This window comes from Prionailurus viverrinus, chromosome E2 (genome assembly GCF_022837055.1).
Source record: "Prionailurus viverrinus isolate Anna chromosome E2, UM_Priviv_1.0, whole genome shotgun sequence".
Taxonomy (NCBI): domain Eukaryota; kingdom Metazoa; phylum Chordata; class Mammalia; order Carnivora; family Felidae; genus Prionailurus; species Prionailurus viverrinus.
Window position 1 is genome coordinate 3997322 of NC_062575.1, and position 19884 is coordinate 4017205.

The following is a 19884-nucleotide window of genomic DNA, read 5'->3' on the forward strand; positions in this document are numbered from 1 at the left end:
TCCTTTTTGTTTGTTTGTTTATTAGATTCTACTTATGAGTGGAGTCAAATGGTATTTGTCTCTCTCAGTCTGACTTATTTCACTTGGCATAACAACCTCTAGGTCCTTGAATGGACCAACTCCTGAAAGACAGAAACTACCAAGACTCGTTCAAGAAGAGATAACCTTAATATTCTTTAAAATATTAAATTGCATATGTAGTTAAAACAACTTTCCAACAAGGAAAACTCTCAGCCACAATGTTCTCACTGGCATGTACCACCAAACATTTGGGGGGAAAATACAATTCTACACAATCTCTTCCAGGAAGTAGAAGAGAAAGGAAAATTTGAACAATATTGTGAGCAAGCATTATTCCAAACTCAAATTAGAAAAAGACAGTACAAGGAAATAAAGCTGCAGAACAGGAGTCCTCAAAAACATAAGTGCTAAAACCCTCACCAAAATATTGATAAATAAAAGCCAACAGTATATGAAAAGGACCCTAGCATCACAACGAAGTGTGATGTATTCTCAGATGACAGGCTAGTTGAACATCTGAAAATCAATAAAGGTAATCCATCGCATTAATAGACTAACAACAAAAACAACAACATCATGATAAATGCATGCACAAAGATTTGATAAATAAAACGCTCAGCTGTATGCACTTATGAGGGAACTTCCTTAATCAGATAAAGAGCATCAACGGGGGCACCTGGGTGGCTCAGTTGGTTAGCGTCCAACTCTTGATTTTGGCCCAGACCTGATCTCACAGTGAGATAGAGCCCCACATTGGGCTCTGCACTGACACCATGGGGCCTGCTTGGGATTCTTTCTCTTCCTCTCTCTCTGTCGCTCCCCCGCTGGTGCTCTCTCTTTCTCTTTCAAAACAAGTAAATAAAAGTTTTTTGTTTTGTTTGTTTGTTTGTTTTTTTAAAGAAGAGAATCAGGATGCCTGGGTGGCTCAGTTGGTTAAGTGCCCAACTCTTGGTTTAGGCTCAGGTCATGATCTCACAGTTTGTGAGTTTGAGCCCCACATCAGGCTCTGTACTAACAGCACGGAGCCTGCTTGGGATTCTCTCTCCCTCTCTTTCTGCCCTTCCCCTGCTCGCACCCACTCACTCTCTCTCAAAATAAATAAGTAAACTTAAAAAAAAAGAAGAAGAAGTTCTATGAAAAGCCTTTAACTAATATTCTGAATGCTTTTACCCTGTGAAACAAATTGCTGATAGTCTCACAACTTCTATTCAGAACTGGCTAGCAGTAAGACAACTGAAAGAAATAAAGGCATACAGATTAAAGGGGAAGGAATATCAATTGAATTTTATTCTGTAAATCAACAAGGAACAATTGGAAATCAAAACTAAAATATTATAATAGCTCCAAAAAGCATACACATGTAGGCATAAGTATAGATGTGTAAGATATGAAGACTGAAAACTATAATACTTGGCTAAAAGAAATTAAAGAACTGGGGCGTCTGGGTGGCGCAGTCGGTTAAGCGTCCGACTTCAGCCAGGTCACGATCTCGCGGTCCGTGGGTTCGAGCCCCGCGTCGGGCTCTGGGCTGATGGCTCAGAGCCTGGAGCCTGTTTCCGATTCTGTGTCTCCCTCTCTCTCTGCCCCTCCCCCGTTCATGCTCTGTCTCTCTCTGTCCCAAAAATAAATAAAAAAACGTTGAAAAAAATTTTTTTTAAAAAAGACAGATACCACATTTATTGATTGAAAGACTCAACATTGGGGGTACCTGGCTGGCTCAGTTGGTGGAGCACACAACTCTTGATCTTGGGGTTGTGAGTTCAAGTCCCATGTTGGGTATGGAGCCTACTCAAAATATAAATAAACAAACAAAAGACTCAACATTGTCATAAAAAGAATGAAATCTTGTCATTTGCAATGACATAGATGGAACTAAAGAGTATAATGCTAAGCAAAATAAGTCAGAGTATAATGGTAAGCAAAATAAGTCAGAATTGATTTCACTCATGTGGAATTTAGGAAGCAAAATGAAAGAGCAAAGAGAAAAAAAAAGAAAACCAAGAAACAGACTCTTAACTATAGAGAACACACTGATGGTCACCAGAGGGGAGGTGGGGGGGGGGGGGAACGGGTTAAATAAGGGATGGGGATTAAAGAGTGCATTTATTGTGATGAGCACTGGGTGATGTATGGAATTGTTGAATCACTATGTTGTACACAAACTAATATTACACTGTATGTTAACTAACTGGAATTAAAATTAAAAAAAAAAAAGACTCAACATAGTCAAGATATCAGGTCTCTCTAAACTGATATGCAAGCCAAATCAAAACCCCAACTAGCTGGGGCACCTGGCTGACTCAGTCGGAAGAGCAAATGACTCTTGATCTCGGGGTCATGTACTACAGCCCCATGTTGGATTACTTAATTAAATAAATAATTTTTTAAAAATCCCAACTAGCTGTTTTAGCAGCTGACAGGCTGATACTAACATGTATGTGGAAATATGAAAGCAATAATAGGGGCACCTGGGTGGCTCAGTTGGTTGAGTGTCCAACTTGATTTTGGCTCATATTGTGATCCCAGGGTCGTGGGATCAAGCCCCTCATCGGGCTTTGTGCTGACGGTTTGGAGCCTGCTTGGGTTTCTCTCTCTCTCCCTCTCTCTGCCCCTCCCCCATTCATGCACTCTTTCTCTCTCTCAAAACAAATAAACTTAAAAAAAAAAAGAGCAATAATAGCACAACAATTCCGAAAAGGAATAAAATTGGACATCTTCTTACTCCAAGATTTTCTGTGAAAGGAACAAATGTAATGGATGGTGTGGTATTTGCATAGAGATAGGAAGGTGGAAAAAAGAAACAATAGAGATGCCAGAGGTAAACATGTATGATTGGTTGACTTTTAACAAAGGGACAAAAAGGAGGAAATTGAGGAAAAGATAATAGCTTCAACAAATGTTGCTGGAACAACCAGATACCTTTTTGGAAAAAAAAAAAAAATGAACCTAGACCTTTACCTCACATCATACACAATAATTCACATGAAGTGGATCTAAGACCTAATAGCAAAAGTCAAAACCATAAAGCATCTAAAAGAAAATATTTTTGGGAATGCAAGCTGGTGCAGCCACTGTGGAAAACAGTATGGAGGTTCCTCAAAAAACTAAAAATGGAACTACCCTACGACCCAGCAATTGCACTACTAGGTATTCATCCACGGGATACAGGTGTGCTGTTTCGAAGGGACACGTCACCCCAATGTTTATAGCAGCACTATCAACAATAGCCAAAGTATGGAAAGAGCCCAAATGTCCATCGATGGATGAATGGATAAAGAAGATGTGATATATATAGATAGATATAAATATAGATATAGATATAGATATAGATATAGATATATACAGTGGAGTATTACTCGGCAATCAAAAAGAATGAAATCTTGCCATTTGCAACTATGTGGATGGAACTGGAGGGTATTATGCTAAGTGAAATTAGTCAGAGAAAGACAAAAATCATATGAGTTCACTCATATGAGGACTTTAAGAAACAAAACAGATGAACATAAGGGAAGGGAAACAAAAATAATATAAAAACAGGGAGGGGGGCAAAACAGAAGAGACTCATAAATATGGAGAACAAACTAAGGGTTGCTGGAGGGGTTGTGGGGGGGGTGGGCTAAATGGGCAAGGGGCATTAAGGAATCTACTCCTGAAATCATTGTTTCACTATATGCTAACTAATTTGGATGTAAATTTTAAAAATATATAAATAAATACAATTAAAAAAAGAAAGTTATCAGAATGAAAAAAAGAAAACATTTTAAAAAATCTTTACAACTTTGGATTAGACAAAAATTTCTTAGTGAGGAACAAAAAGCACAAACAATAACCAAAAAAGATTCTTGGACTGCATAAAACTAAAGACGTATGCTCTTCAAAAGACAGAATTGATAATGGAAACAGCAAGCCAAGACTAAGAAAAGTCTGTGTGTATCTGTGCATGTCTGATAAAGGATTATATATAGAACAAATAAGGACTTTTACAAATAATAACAAACCCCCCCATATGAGCAAAACAATTTGAACAGACATTTCTCAAAGAAGATATATAAATAACAATGAAGACATGAAAAATGCTCAACATCTATAATTATTAGAGGAATGAAAATTTAAAAGATATCAATAAAATGGATGAGTTTTTCAGAACATACTGCACAAAAGAGTGCAGATGTGACAGAGCACATGTTTATGATTTCATTCCTGTGAAGTTCTACAATGAGCAGGACTAACCCGTAGAGAAGGAAAGCTGGTTGCTGTTTACTTCCATCAGGTTGACCGACAAACTCAGCATGGAATTTTAAGGAGTGATGGCAATGTTTTAGTATTGATTGTGGTGGTGGTTTTTAAATGAGTTCTGCATTTGCCAAAGGTGAACACACTGCACACCTAAAGGGGTACATCTTACAACTCAGTGCACACACACACACACACACACACACACACTAGTTAGGCTCCATCAGTGTCCATTCCACCGGGGATGAAATCCTCTTGCAACCACTTGTCTGATTTGCTTCCATAGGAATGAAACACTACTAAGGACTTGGTGTCGGTCTCCGCTGCTGAAGCAATGGACGTTGAGCAGTGTGTGTAGTTCAGTCACTCTTGGTGAAAGGCATACCATAATATGAGACTCCCAAGTGCCCTCTGTCTTCTGCCACCTGTCCATAGGCCCCTGCATGAACACTGGGAAAGGAAAAACAGAGGCTGGCTGACATCTGCCCAATAAGCCACGTTGCCCTGTTGGCCATTAAGGACCATGTGTACAGGGGGCTCTCTTGGGGACATTTATATCTGATTCAAAGACCCAAGTGCTTTGTGCCCACCCCTACACATCTATGCATACACATGCCTCCTTCCTAGATATCCCTATCTCCTCCCTACCTGATTCTGCTCCTTCCAGTCCCCTGACCATGGAGGTGAGGCATTTGCTACTATCCAGGAGTCTGTGTACATCACATCTAGCCAGATCTCTTTCCACAAAAAGTGTATTATTGTTTCATCCTGCTTATTACTCATATACCTGCTCACTAAGGGCATTTTCCCTCACTGACATTTTTCAGAGTCCCATCAGTGTAGCTGTAGAGCAACACTACTCCAAAACCTGACACCGCCCCAACACAAGCCAGGCCACGCAGCTGTTGATGACCCCCGAAGAGAGGCGTCATTGTGAGAGCCTAGGTGTGTCCTCTGGACCTTTTCATGGCCACAGGCCTACCACTCACCCAACAGTGGGTTGCAAACTTACCAAAGGGTGGAAATGGCCACAGCTAGCTCATCGTGGACACTTCCAGTTGTGTACACACACGTGTCTCTCGTCAGTCATACAGTTTCTATTGGGATCAGGGGCATCTTTTTATTTTTGTATTTTTTTATTATTTTTTTAAGAAGCTTTAATTCACTTTATTTTTCTTGTACAAAACTGTGTGGTGGACACCAGAAGCAGCTTTTTAAATGGTGCCTAGCTGCCTTGTGTGGGTGATGTGTTGACATGAGCCCAAAGCCCATTTGGGCTCGGCAGAAGGGTCACACAGCATCCCGACACACACGCCTACTCCCAGCAGCAAGATTGGGCAGGTCATGGACAGGCCACGGGGGTCCTGGTGGATATGAAAAAGTTGTGCTTATGATAGACTCTAGCCTATCAGGTGTGCATTATGTCTAAAAAAAACAATGTACATACCTTAATTTAAAAATACTTTATTGCTGGGGCACCTGGGTGGCTCAGTCGGTTAAGCATCTGACTTCGGCTCAGGTCATGATCTCGCGGTTCGTGAGTTCAAGCCCCACATCAGGCTCCGTGCTGACAGCTCGGAGCCTGGAGCCTGCTTTGGATACTGTCTCTCCCTCTCTCTCTACACCTCCCCCAGTCATGCTCTGTCTGTCTGTCTCTCTCTCAAAAATAATAAACATTAAAAAAATAAAAATGCTTTGTTGCTAACAAATGTTAACCATCAGCTGAACTTATAGCGAGTCATAACCCTTCTGCTGACGGAGGGTCTTGCCTCCATGTTGGTGGCTGCTGACTGGTCAGGGTGGTGGTTGCTGGAGACAGGGTGGCTGTGCCAATCTCTTCAAGATGACAACAGGGAAGTTTTTCACAACAGTTGACTCTTTCTGTCACAGTTTCTCTGTAGCAGGTTTCATACCATTTTACCCACAGTAGACTTCTTCCTAAATGGGAGTCCATTCTTTCAAATCCCGCTGCTTTACTAAGTTCGCGTGAGGTTCTAAATCCTTTGTTGTCATTTCTACAGTATTCACAGCGTCTTCTCCAGGAGTCAGTTCCATCTGAGGAAACCGCTTTCTTTGCTCATCCTTCAGGAGTGAGTCCTCATCCATTAAAGTTTTGTCATGAGAGCAGAGCAATGTAATCTCTTCTTCAGGCTCCACTTCTAATTGAGCTTCTCTTGCTGTTTCCACCACATCTGCAGTTATGTCCTCCACCGAAGTCTTGAACCCCTCAACGTCGTAATCAACTTCTTCCAAACTCCTATTGATGTGGATATGTTGACCTCTTCCCATGAATCACGAATGTCCCTCGTGGCATCTAGAATGCTGAGTCTTTTCCAGAAGGTTTTCAACTGACTTCGCCCAGATCCATCAGACGAATCACTGTCTATGGCAGCTATATGCTTACGAAATGTATGTCTTTATTGCTAAGACTTGAAAGTTGAAATTCCTCCTTGATCCACGGGCGGCAGGATGCGTGCTGTGTCTGCAGGCATGAAAACAGCGTTCCTCTCATTGTGCATCACCATCAGGGCTCTTGGGTGACCGGGTACACTGTCAGGGAACAGTCATATTTTAAAGGATTTTTTTTCCCTGAGCGGTAGGTCTCCACAGTGGGCTTAAAATATTCAGTAACCCCGTGGTAAAGAGATGTGCTGTCATCCAGGCTTTGCTGCTCTGTTTATGGAGCAACATTCTTAAGGGCCCTGGGATTTTCAGAGTGGTCACTGAGCTCTGACTTCCACTTAAAGTCAGCAGCTGCGTTAGCCCCTAACAGGAGTTGGGCTGTCCTCTGAAGCTTTGAAGCCAGGCCTTGACTTGCCCTGTCTGGCGATGAGAGTCCTATGTGGCATCTTCTTCCAGTAGGAGGCTGTTTCGTCTACACTGGAAATCTGTTGTTTGGTGTAACCACCTTCACAAGTGATCTCAGCGAGCTCTGGAGAACCTGTTGCAGCTTCTCCATCAGCACTTGCTGCCTCACCTTGCACCTGATGTTATGGAGATGCCTTCTTTCCTTCAGCCTCCTGAAGCACCTCTGCCAGCTTCAGACTGGTCTTCTGCCGCCTCCCCGCCTCTCTCAGCATTCACAGCATTGAAGGGAGTCAGGGCCTTGCTCTGGAGTAGCACTTCCAACATCCTTCACGAATTTCTCCTTTGCGTTTACAGCGGGGATGTCTGGCACCACAGGCCTAGCTTCTGGCCATCTTGGCCTTTGACCTGCCTTCCCCATTGAGCTTAAGCACTTCTCGTTTCTTCTGATTTAAAGGGAGAGACGTATGACTCCTCCTCTCACTTGAACACTTGGAGCCACTGTAGGGGTATTAATGGGCCCAATCTCACCACTGTTGTGTCTTTGGGAACAGGGAGGCCCACAGAGAGGGAGAGAGATGGGGAATAGCCGGCCAGTGGAGCAGTTGGAACACACACAACATTTATTAAGTTTTCCCTCTTATTAGGGTGTGATTCGTGGCGCCCCAAACCAATGACAATGGGAACGTCAAAGATCACTGCTCACCCATCACCATCACGAATATAATAATCATGATAAGTCTTGAAATACTGGGATAATTACCGAAATGTGACCCAGAGACACGAAGTGAGCAAATGCTGTTGGGAAATGGCACCAGTATATTTGCTTGACGCAGGGTTGCCCAAACCTTCAGTCTATAGAAAACTCAGAGCGCCTTGTGTGGAGCGCCATGAAGGGAGAGTGCCAGTCTTTCCTCCAGCCCCTTCCCGTCTGTAGAAACGCCATTCACGCCAGCGGTGCACTGATCACCATTAGAAGTATGCATGCATTGACGTACTTAGTCTCCACATGCGTTGACGTACTTGGTCCCCACATGCGTTGACGTATTTAGTCCCCACATACATTCACGTACTTAGTCCCCACAGGTGTTCGCGTAGTCTCCAGCACTGCTTCAGGAGCCCCGCCAGGGACGCTGCCCTCCCTCATGACAAGGAGTCACTAATACGGTCATCAGACCTGTTGTGCGGAGGCAGATCTGAGGCACCAAGCTTGCCCAAGATTACACGATATGGAAACCAGCGAAGACCAGGCAAAGGAGAAGAAACAACGGCCACTGTGGCCAAAACACAAAGGCAGGCAGAGGAGTGGGAAATCTCAAAGTGCAGACCGAGGAAAGCAGGTGCCCCCTGCCCGGAGCCTGTGGGACCAGGGGAGCTGAGGCAGGCTCACTGCAAGTCGCTGTCTTACCTTAGTGGTTATGGGAGCATATTTGCCTGTCTCTTGTCGGTCCTAAATTAGAGTCAGGGACACAGATTAGGGGAGCTGGTGGTCACTCCTCAGGCCCTGGCCATTTTGGAGCAATTGTTACAGGGTTATTGTCTGGCTTCCTGCACGGCTACTAGAGCTTGCAGGCAGGCCTTCTGGGCAGGTGGCCACAGGCTGTGGGTCAGAATTCTATCTTGTGTATGGTCTGGCCATCCGTTTGTCGTGCAGTCTCTCAACAAAGGAGGTCAGGCCAAGGCTGGAGCTGAGACGGTCCGGCCCTATGCTCCTAGCGGGCAGTGCCCCCTCCTCTGAGAGGCGGAGAGGCGGCTCCTCTCTAGCCAGACCCGTGGATGGAAGTCCTGCAACCCCTTGCTCGCTAAAATCCCCTGGACAAGTTTTGCAACCGTTCCCTGCCTCAGCTTCCTCCCCTGTGAAATGGGGGTGTTGGAGAGGCCTACCTCATGGGGTCGCGGTGAGGACTGATGAGACAGTCCACACAGACTGCTGAGGGCAATGGCCGCGCAGGAAAGCACTGTCAGCATCATTGTTGTTACCCTCACCATGTATTGCTGTCTTTCAGGCTCCCTTGTTCATTTTTACTTTCTTGTTTAAAGAGTAGCTCCCAGACGAAAAAGCTGTAGGAGGGCAGAGGCCTCATCTTTCCTAGTGATCAGTGTCTTAGGAGAGGCTCAACTATAGTTAATAGTCACTAAATTGTTAAATGTATGAATAACGGGGGTGCCTGGGTGGTTCAGAGGTCCAGCGTCTGACTCTTGGCTCAGGTCATGACCTTGTGGTTCGTGGGATCGGGCCGCACATTGGGCTTCCCACTGGCAGTGAGAAGCCGGCTTGGGATTTGAAATTCTCCCTTTCCCTCTCTCTCTGTCCGTCCCCTGCTTGCACGTGTGCTCTCTCTCTCTCTCTCTCTCTCTCTCAAAATAAATAAAGCTAAATAATTTAAAAACGTTAACTTAAAAAAAGTTAAATATATGAATAACTCTATGTATGCGTCATCAATGATTGACGTTTCTCACAACCCCCTCCTCCAGTTCATTAATTTGCTAGAGCGGCTAACAGAACTCAGAGGAACATGTTACTTACCCGATCACTGTTTCATTACAGAAGAATGTAATGTAATGGAGACGCGTCGGCTAGGTGTGGGGACAGGAGGTGGGGCCTCCGTGCACCCTCCGGGTACGCCGCTCTCCCGGAACCTCTCCGATCCCATCCTTTGGCATTTTTATGGTGGCTTCATTACATGGGCACGATTAATTAAATCGCTGGCAGTTTGTGAGCAACCCAACTTTCAGCCACTCTCTCTTCCCTGGAGGCCACTTCATCAATATAAACCCAGGTGTGGTTGAAAGGGCTGTGTTAGAAATATCAAGACACCTTTGTTGCTCTTAAGAAACTGCAAGGGTTTTAGGGGGACTATGCCAGGAATGGGGCTGAAGACCAAATGTGTATTTCTCATTATAAATCACACCAGTGATCATGGTGAGGCAAATAAATCAAGAAAGAAGGGGCATACAGGAGGGGTGTTCAATTTTCGGGTCAGGTTACCATGGAAGGCCTGAGAAGGTGACATGGAAGGAAAGGCCAGCGGGCAGTGGCGGACAAGACCATGTGGCTACCAGAAGAAGAGCATTCCCGGTAGAGTCATGGGAGCCTGCGTGGAGGGAGCAGCATAAGCAAGGAGGGGGGCACGGATGGGGACGGAGAACGTGCACCGTAGGGCCTTTGCTTTGACTTTGCGATGGAAATTACTGGAGAGTTCTAAAGGGGAGGGACACATCAGACCCACCTATTTACCCAATTACACCAGCCGCCAGCCATGCTGTTGAAAACCGATGACAGGGGCGCTTGGGTGGCTCAGTCGGTTGAGCATCTGACTTCAGCTCAGGTCACGATCTCGCGGTCCGTGAGTTTGAGCCCCACGTCGGGCTCTGGGCTGATGACTCAGAGCCTGGAGCCTGCTTCCGATTCTGTGTCTCCCTCTCTCTCTGCCCCTCCCCCGTTCATGCTCTGTCTCTCTCTGTCTCAAAAATAAATAAATGTTAAAAAAAAAAAAAAAAGAAAAGAAAACCCATGACAGAGGGGCAAGGGTGGAGTCCAGGGAGAGGAGTCAGGAAGCCACTACAATCATCCACGTGCGTAATGTCGTTGCCTTTGCCAACGTGTTGACCGTGAAGGTGGAGTGAAGTGGTCAGATCGGGTCTACAGTGTTTGGAAGGTAGCACCTATAGGTTTTTCTTAGACCAGTTTTAGGTTCGAAGCAAAGGTACAGAGGAGTGTGCCCCCTGCCTCCACTCATGCACAGCCTGCCTCTCCCATCCTCAACATCCCCTGCCAGAGGGTACATTTGTTACCACCGATGAGCCCACACAACATGTCATCAGCACCGAGGCCGTAAACATCAGGGGTCACTCGTGGTGCTGTGCCTTCTGTGGGTTTGGACAGATAATGATATATACCCAACATTTTGGTCTCACAGAGTAGTTTCACGGACCTAAAACTTCTCTTTGCTTCTCCTGTTCATCCCTCCTCCCCAACCCATCAGCCACTCATCTTTTCAGTCTCGTTTTGTCTTCTCCACAAAGTCATACAGTTGGAATCGTATGGCATACAGCCTTTTCAGGCTGGCTTCTCTCACTTAGGAGTGTGCATTTAAGGGTCCTCCATGGGAGCGCCTTGGGGGGCTCAGTCACTTAAGCCTCCGACTCTTGATTTCAGCTCAGGTCGTGATCTCACAGTTTGTGAGCTCGCTGAGAGCACAGAGCCTGCTTTGGGTCTCTTTCCGTCTCTCTCTCCCTCTCCCAAAATAAATAAACTTAAAAAAAAAAAAAAAGGATCCTCTATGTATTTTTGTGGCTTGACATTTCGGCTCTCTTTAGCACTGAATAGCATTCCATCATCTGGAGGGACCACAGTGTATTTTTCATTCATCTACAAAGGACCTTGGTTGCGCCCGAGGGTCGGCAATTGTGAATAACGCCGCACTAAAAACATGCACGCGAAGGTTTTGTGGGGTCATAAATGTCGGACTCCTCTAGGTAAATCCAAGGAGCATCACTGCTGGGGACAGTGGCACCCACTGTGGATGGTGAGGGTACACTCAAGTTTTGTGAAAACTCTCCACACCATCCTCCCAAGTGGCTGTGCCACCCTGTTCCCTACCAGCCAGCCGTGAACCAGAGGTCCTGGCGCTCCACGCCTCGTCAGCACTCGGTGGTGTCGCTGTTCTGGATTTCCGCCCTTCACGCAGGCATGTAGCGGTATCTCATTGTTGCTTGACTCTGCACGGCTCTGATGGCACAGGGCGTGGGGCACCTTCTCACGCGCTTGCTTGCCAGCTGCAGGACGCCTTCAGCGAGGTGTCCGTCAGGGCCTCCGATCGTTTTGTTTTTTGGGCAGATTGTTTCTCATTGTTGACTTCTAAGAGCTACAAAATATTTTGGACGACAGTCCTCTATCAGCTGTCTTGGACAGGACTTTCTCCGTTTTTCATTGTAATGAAGTCCAGCTTACCAATTCTTTCATCGGGCACACCTTTGGTGTTGTGTCTGGAATATCACTGCCACACCCACGGTCATCTACGTTTTCTCATTACCTCCCACAAGTGGTCTAGCTCTGCATTTTATATTGAGGTCTATGATCTATTTTGAGTTAATGTCTGTAAAGGGTATGAGGTCCGTATCTGGATTTTTTGTTTGGTTTTTACATGTGGATGTCCTTACAAATTTTGTTTAAGCAAGCTCTAGGCCCAACATGGGGCTCAAACTCACGACCCTGAGATCAAGAGTCTACCGAATGGGCCAGCCAGGCATCCACATGTTTTTTAGTGAGGAATTTTTGAGAGAAGACATAGGTACTGAGTACTGAGTCAACTAAGTACTTTGTTGGAGAGAAGAGAGAGCCTGGAGAAGATATTTACAAGCCAGTTACCAAAGAGGCACAAAGAACAAAGCGTTAACCAGGCTGGGGTTAGTGTCCTGGTTTAAATTAATCTAAGATTACTGGCAGTTGTGGTTCTAGCAAATGTGTTTACTGTGAAGGGTAGGAGAGAAAGAAGAAACTGGGGGCACACACTGAGAAACTAGAGAAACAGACTTTCAGCCCCAGAATCATTAACCATGTGACTAGACTTCAGTAACGAAATCTATTTGACAAACCTATACATTTAAAATATACGTAGGGGCACCTGGGGTGGCTCAGTTGGCTGAGTAACCGACTTCAGCTCAGGTCATGATCTCACGGTCTGTGAGTTCAAGCCCCGTGTCAGGCTCTGTGCTGACAGCTCAGAGCCTGGAGCCTGCTTCAAATTCTGTGCCTCCCTCTCTCTCTGCCCCAACCCACTTACATTCTGTCTCTGTCTCTCTCAAAAATGAAGATTAAAAACAAAATTTTTTTTAATAAAAAAAATAAAAAAGAATTTGGGAGCACCTGGGTGGCTTAGTCAGTTGGGCATCTTACTCTTGAATTTGGCTCAACTCATGGTCCCAGGGTCATGGAGTCAAGCCCCACGTCAGGCTCTGTGCCGAGTGTGGAGCCTGCTTAGGATTCTCTGTCTCTCTCTGCTTCTCCTCCCCCAACAATTGCACACACACTCTCTCTAAAATTAGAAGAAAACAGGCACCTGGGTGGCTCAGTTGGTTAAGTGTCCAGCTTCGACTCAGGTCACGATCTCGCGGTTTGTGAGTTCAAGCCCCATGTCCGGCTCTGTGCTGACGACTCGGAGCCTGCTTCAGATTCTACGTCTCCCCTTCTTTCTGTCCCTCCCATGCTCATGCTCTGTCTCTGTTTCTCAATAATAAATAAACGTTAAAATTAGGGGAAAAAAAGAGGGGGGAGTCCCTGAGTGGCTCAGTGGGTTAAGCATCCGACTTCAGCTCAGACCATGATCTCATGGCTTCTGGGTGTGAACCCCACCTTGGGCTCTGTACTGACAGCTCAGAACCTGGAGCTGTTTTGGATTCTGTGTCTCCCTCTCTCTCTGCCCCTCCCTGGCTCGCGATCTGTTTGTCTCTCTTAAAAATAAGTATTTAAACATTTTTTTTTTAAAATTAAAAAAAAAAAGTATAGGTGTAGGGTAAAAATAATTCTAAAAATAATTCTATACACCTGAATAAACACCACCCAGGTCAAGAAAAAGACCACCTCCAGCATTCCCCAAGCCTCAAGTGCCCTTCTGGACACTCCCCTTCCCTCCCCTAACTCCTGTCATGAAATTGCGAACTCACGTCCTTCTTTTCTGCAGGTGTATAGGCATTATTTCATTTATGCCTTTGTATGCATCTGAAATGTTCCGTGACAATCTTTTCAAAAGGAGGTTCAGTGCGGTGGACAGAGTTCAGACTCTGCAATCAGCAGGACCAAGTTTTAAATGTCAGCCTGCTGGATACCTCCTAGATGTGTGACCTCCTTCAGGCCTTTCCCTCGCCGGCTTACACAAATGCAAAGGCCCACGCTTCCCAGGATTGCCGTCGGGATTGAAATCACAGACTCCATGTTTATTCAACAAGTTTACTGGGACCTGTTGGGACCTGTGCCCGGTAGAAAACAAACATGAATCAAACCCAGTCTTCACCCTCAAGAAGCTCACAGTTTGGAAACAGGTAACTACAAAAACATTGCAGCCAATAAGTGCTCTGAAACAGGGAGGGAAGTAAGAAGGTGTAGTGTTTATAAATCCGGACTCAAAACTTAACCGCAGAGAGAGGGAGGAGGGTGTTGAGGCCTCCCGCGCAGATGTGAGCATGGGACCATCTAGAAAGGCTCTTTCCACAGATGCAGCCACGTCCCCCTAGGTCTCTGGAGTTCACTGCAGGCTGGCCCACTGCAGGGAGGTGTAGACCACCTTACCGTCAGGCTGAGGAGAACACAGGAGCAGCGTCTTTTTGACGCTGGTTCCCAGGCGGCCGGCAGAAACCAGGTCCTGGAGTGGAATGGGGTCCCCAGGAGCCCAGCACTGAGCAATGTAATGGGCGTGGAAACGAAGTGGGTCACCTGGGTGAGAGAAGAGACATGTGGCAATTTCCAGGGGCAGAGGGCCGGAAGACGCTGGAATGTCCATAGGTAGGACATGGGAACCATCTTCGTAATCGCTATGAATATTTAAAAATAGCTATTCTTGGACCCAGCAATTCCACTCGTGGAATTTTTTTCTTACAAGGATAGCACCCCTAAAATGCAGAATAAAGCTCTTCACCCTGTTATCATTTACAACCGCTAAGAAACAGAAATAACCAAGCCACAGACTTGTTAAATTCAGGGTCTCTCAGTAAGACTGGATAGCATACAGCCTTTAAAATCGAAACAGTGTACCAACTTGGAAAAGCCAATGATACAGTGGGACAGGGGCAGGAAGCTGCCACACACCAACAGCATAATCGTCCTTAAACGACAAACCGAACAAGTAACTGAATATGTCACTGTCGTGACGTAAGAACCAGGATCACAAAGTCAGGGAAAGCCGTGAGGAACACATAGGACATCACATCAATGTCCAGGAAGAAGTGACTCCAAGAGACTAAAAGAAAAAAAGAATTTACAACGGGACGGAGTAATGAATAGATGGGATAACGGAGTTAATACAGCAAAGGGCCACACAGTAAATATTGTTTTGTGGGTCATGTTACAGGTACACACCTCGCTCCTATAGCACAGCAGAAGCCACAGACCATACGTAAATAAGTGCATCGGCCTGCGTCCCAGTAACTTTCTCTTTAAAAACTGGTGGGCCGCATTTGATGGGGGCTGCAGTGTGCCCCTGGATTAGATAAATGTGATCGAGCAGAGTAGGAACCAGTGGGGCACGACACAGAAGATTAAGTGGTAGGTAATGGAAGTCTCCAAGAGCAAGGCTACGAGACATCCCATCTGACAGGGGAGTGTCATGGCAACAGGAAAACAAGGCCCAGGCTGGCAGCTGGGCCTCCAGCAAGAACCCGGCCAGGAGCCAGGCATCTCTCTGGCTGGTATGACACCTGCTGAGAAGGAAGCATCAAAGACTTGAGAAGTTACCCCAAAACTGTTCTTAGAGGCTTACTGTCTTTAAAGTTCAGGAGGATTTACTGTTAGAAATATTTAAGGGGCACCTCGGTGGCTCAGATGGGCAAACGTCCAACTTCGCCTCAGGTCACAATCTCGCGGTCCGTGGGTTTGAGCCCCACGTCAGGCTCTGTGCTCAGAGCCTGGAGCCTGCTTCAGATTCTGTGTGTCTCTCTCTACCCCTCATCTGCTCTGGCTCTGTCTTTCTCAAGATAAATAAATGTTTAAATATATTTAAGGGATCCAGACCTTGACTATTAATCTTCAGGGGACAAGGATTCCACGTATATTTCATATACTGAGTATGTATCGTTTTAGAAATATTGATCCACTAGAGCTAACAGGCCAGTCTTGTGATTCAGTTTCAAATGTGTGATCGAGTTATTGGTGGAGTCAAACTTTTTTTAACCTGAAATTTTGTAAGTGTATTAACAGCATTAGAACATATAAACTTAAAAAGCACCCCATTTGTAGTTTTTTAGATCTGAGTTAGCGGCAAGTTCTATAACCAGGAAAACCATCTTCCTTAAAAAGGAAAATATATTAAAATTTAAAATGCAGCTTATCACATTGAAAATTACTTAACTCCTTTTGCAAGTGGGATCAAACTTAGACTAAGAGTCCCCTTAAAATCTGCTAGACTGAAAAGATTTATAAATTGAACTGGAAGCTTCAAAAAGAACTGGATATTAGCATTCATATGATTAGTAAACTGACTATTCATTTTCTTTTTTTAAAAAAAATTTTTTTTTTCAACGTTTATTTATTTTTGGGACAGAGAGAGACAGAGCATGAACGGGGGAGGGGCAGAGAGAGAGGGAGACACAGAATCGGAAACAGGCTCCAGGCTCTGAGCCATCAGCCCAGAGCCTGACGCGGGGCTCGAACTCACGGACCACGAGATCGTGACCTGGCTGAAGTCGGACGCTTAACCGACTGCGCCACCCAGGCGCCCCTGACTATTCATTTTCAAAACCAAAATAATCTCTTACATACGGGAGTCACACACACACACACACACACACACACACACACACACAGCAGCAGCAGCAGCAGCAGCAGCAAAGTAATCAAAGTGTGGTTATCTGCAGAGCACAGGGCAGGCACACTGTCCTGGGTTCCTAAGCCAGTCCCTTAGTTACCTGTTCAGTCTCAGAAGAGACGCAGGCCCTCGCCTCACCTCAGACACACCAGTCGGTCTCCAGTGAACAGCTAAGACCTGACTACTTATCAGGTGCTCCTATCTTTCTACATTCTCAGGAGGAACAAAGAGGTTGATTTTCCTGCAGACTTATTTTTCTTAACCTTTCAGTTACACAATAAAGGCACTCTTACTACAAATTCAAAAATTAACTGATACAGCAAAAGGCTCGTGTTCCTACACCTGATGCAAATTCCCTCCCAGAGGAAACCACTGTACTTGGGCTGGAGTCCGTGTTTTCACACCTTTTTCCACTTGTTTGATAGGATTCTCTTCATCTACTCACACCGTTTTATCTTAAGTTCTGTCCACATTCTTTCACTGGAGCCGTAATTTTTAATGCTACTTAAATAACGTGCATAAGACTGCACGGTAACATAAACTATAGAGTATTTTACCATACACGTTTTTGACAAGTGGTTCTTTTTCTCCCCCTTTGGTCATCTTTTCACAAATGTACATGGACCTACGTTACTCTGACGACTAGCACCAGTGTTTAACTGCTAACCCATTCATAATCATTCTGGGGGCACCTGGGTGGCTCAGTCGGTTACGCGTCCAACTTCAGCTCAGGTCATGATCTCGAGGTTCGTGGGTTCCAGCCCCACGTTGAGCTCTGTACTGACAGCTCAGAGCCTGGAGCCTGCTTCAGACTCCGTGTCTCCCTCTCTGCCCCGCCCCCGCTTGCTCACAGTCTCTCAAAAATGAACATTAAAAAAAACTTTTTTTAATTCTGCTTGTTTTCTAATATTTCACTACTTTAAAGGATCCTGTGATGATGATTTCTTGTATGTTCTGTGCACATATCTAAGTGTCTCTAAGTGAAATTTGGGGGTCAAAGTAAGTGCTTAATGAAATTTACTAAACTGCCCTCCAAATGAGCTTGGGTTCCCAAGTGTCTCCTGTCCTTCCACGGGTTTCAGACGCTGAGAAAAGGAAAAAGGAAACATGCGGACTGTGGAGGGGTTGTGAAAAAAGGGGCCACAACTGGAGGTCCCCACCCAAACTCACCAGGATAGACCAGGAAGTCACCCCCAAACTTGCCAGCAGCACTGAGGAAGAAGCCTCGCTCCCACAGGTCTCTGTAGATGCTGTAGCGAAGTTCATGGAGAGGACGGCCAGCATGGGGCCAGTCTTTGGACTGGACGCGCCAATCCAGGGGTCTAGCCTTGATGGGTCGGGGCCTAGCAGTGGCCAACTGGACCAGCAGGGCGGACCTGGGCAAGGGGGCCACCCCATCTGAAGGCCCTGGCTGGGGAGAAGAGGAACCTGGGGGAGGTGAATCCAAGAGAACGGGGTGAATTCAAGGACGACGTCTTTTCATCCTCCAGGGAGTCCCAGGCCGGGATTCCAGCCAGGATTCCCAAAAGACCTCTCCCTCCCTTCCCCTGGTCCCTGGACTCCAAGTCTCAGCCTCACCTGCTTCCTCGTGCTCTCCAGAAGCCTGGCTGGCACTGGCCTCATTCTCCGGGGGAGCCTGGTTCCCACCCGGCTCCTGGCTCCCACCGGCCTCCTGGCTCCCGCTGCTCCCTGATTCCTGTTCCAGCCTCTGCTTCTTCGCAGCCTGGCCCTCCGCAATCTTCTCTAGGAGCTCCTGACGACGAGTCTCACGGGCCTCGGCTGCCAGGGCGCTTTGCTCCTGGAAGTCTTGCTCTTGCTGGCGTTTGAAGGATGCCAGAGCCTGACAAGTAAATCGGCGAGAATCCCAGGATCCAAGTATATCCCGCTTTAGAAAGCCAGGTATCCTGACCCCCTGACCCCTCCCAACCTCAAAGCCCGAACTCGGAGATGCCAATCTCCTGCACCCACATTCTTCCAGAATCGAGGACGCCCTGATCCCTCCCACCTTAGGGACCGAACCCGCGGAGTCCAGGTGTCCTGCCTGTACTTCCGCAGGTCCAGGGCGTTCGCGCCCCCGGCCCGCCCCTTACCAGGCTGTGTTGGCGTGGATCCGGGCGCGGGGCGCTGACCAGGGTCACGGCACCGATCTCGGCCAGGAGCCGCGCCTCCTCGGGCATCAGCAGCAGCGGGAGGCCCAGGCGCGAGTTCTGGCGGGGCCCGCGGGGCAGGGCGCCCACCGTGCGGCCCCCCACTCCCAGACGCTCCCGCAGTGCCTGCACCGCTTCGGCCCCCCATACCAGGGAGCGGCCGTTCGCCACCTCCACCACCAGCATCCTCCTGCGGGAGCCAGGGGGACACAAAGGTCACCGACTTAGCGCTCCCACCGCTTAGGGGTGGGGAGTGAGGGGGCGGGGGTTCAGCGGGGCCCCGCCCCTGAGCCCCGGGGGTGGGGCCTCGTCAAGGCAGCCTTTGCCACCTGCTGAGTCTCCAGGCCGAGCCCCGCCCCCTCAGCGATCCCGCCAGGCCCCGGGGCCGCCGAGACAAGACCCCGCCCTCCGCCGAATCGCTGGGGCCCCCAGGACCCCGCGGTCGGCGTCCCGGCCATCTCGCCGTCTGGCTCCGAGACAAGCCTCCGCTAGTGCAGGGCCACGCCCCCTTCGGGTGGCTCGGAACTCGGGCCCGCCCCCTTCCGAAGCCCCGAGGCGCGGCCTCCGGGCCCCCTCGCACTGGGTCGGACGCCCACGACAGAAGGCCCGCCCCCGCCCGGCGCCAGATTTCGGGCATTCGGACCGCCTCGACGCGGCCGAACTCGCAGCCCCGCCCCCTCCCGAACGCAGCGGTCCCGCGATCGGGCATCCTCGGCTCCCGTCAACCCCGCGGCCAGGCCCCGCCCCCTCCGGCCTCAAGCACTCCCAGTTGGGGAGTACCCGCCCCACTGAGCGAACCCCGCGGCCGGAAGCCCCTCCCCCTGGGCACCACGGTCCGTTCTCCGTCCGGGCGGGCTCACCCCCTCGTGAGCGCTCCCCTCAGAATGCGGCACCGTCCTCTGACAGAACCAGTTAGTCACCTCGTAAACACCAACTCGCAGTCCCGGCGGAGCCACCCCCTACGTAGCGCGCCACGCGCTGCTTCCTCCACCCCTCCGCATCCCGACCCTCTGCGTCAATTTCGTCACACCGCCACCTCAGCGAAGCGGGAAGTCTAGGATCCGCCCCCAGCGGCGCCGTAGCCCCGCCTTCCTCGTAGAGTGGAACACCTTGGCCCCGCCCTCGCGAGGGGAACGTCCCCGCCGCTAGGGTTCCGCCAC

At 47.9% G+C, this 19884-nt stretch overlaps 1 protein-coding gene across 2 annotated transcripts; it reads right to left on the bottom strand.

Moving 5' to 3' along the window:
• Positions 1-13994: 13994 nt before the first annotated feature.
• TSEN34 (tRNA splicing endonuclease subunit 34) lies at positions 13995-19783 on the bottom strand. 2 transcript variants are annotated; one of them, XM_047836494.1, is made up of 5 exons: positions 19645-19783; positions 18668-18914; positions 18156-18417; positions 17748-18005; positions 13995-14491 (listed from the first exon to the last, which is right to left on the bottom strand). In XM_047836494.1, the coding sequence occupies exons 2-5, from the start codon at positions 18908-18910 to the stop codon at positions 14304-14306; spliced, it is 951 nt and encodes a 316-aa protein (XP_047692450.1). In that variant the 5' UTR covers positions 18911-18914; positions 19645-19783; the 3' UTR covers positions 13995-14303. The 2 variants fall into 2 exon arrangements, with proteins under 2 accessions (XP_047692450.1, XP_047692449.1); XM_047836493.1 differs by having other exon boundaries at positions 19585-19729.
• Positions 19784-19884: the final 101 nt, after the last annotated feature.

Excerpts from the sequence above, each read along its gene's own strand:
- TSEN34 (XM_047836494.1), bottom strand. The coding sequence starts at position 18,910 with ATGCTGGTGGTGGAGGTGGCGAACGGCCGCTCCCTGGTATGGGGGGCC. Across the intron at positions 18,006-18,155 it reads TGGAGAGCACGAGGAAGCAG|GTTCCTCTTCTCCCCAGCCA; the intron begins GTGAGGCTGAGA and ends CACCTCCCCCAG. Across the intron at positions 14,492-17,747 it reads TGACTTCCTGGTCTATCCTG|GTGACCCACTTCGTTTCCAC; the intron begins GTGAGTTTGGGT and ends TCTCTCACCCAG.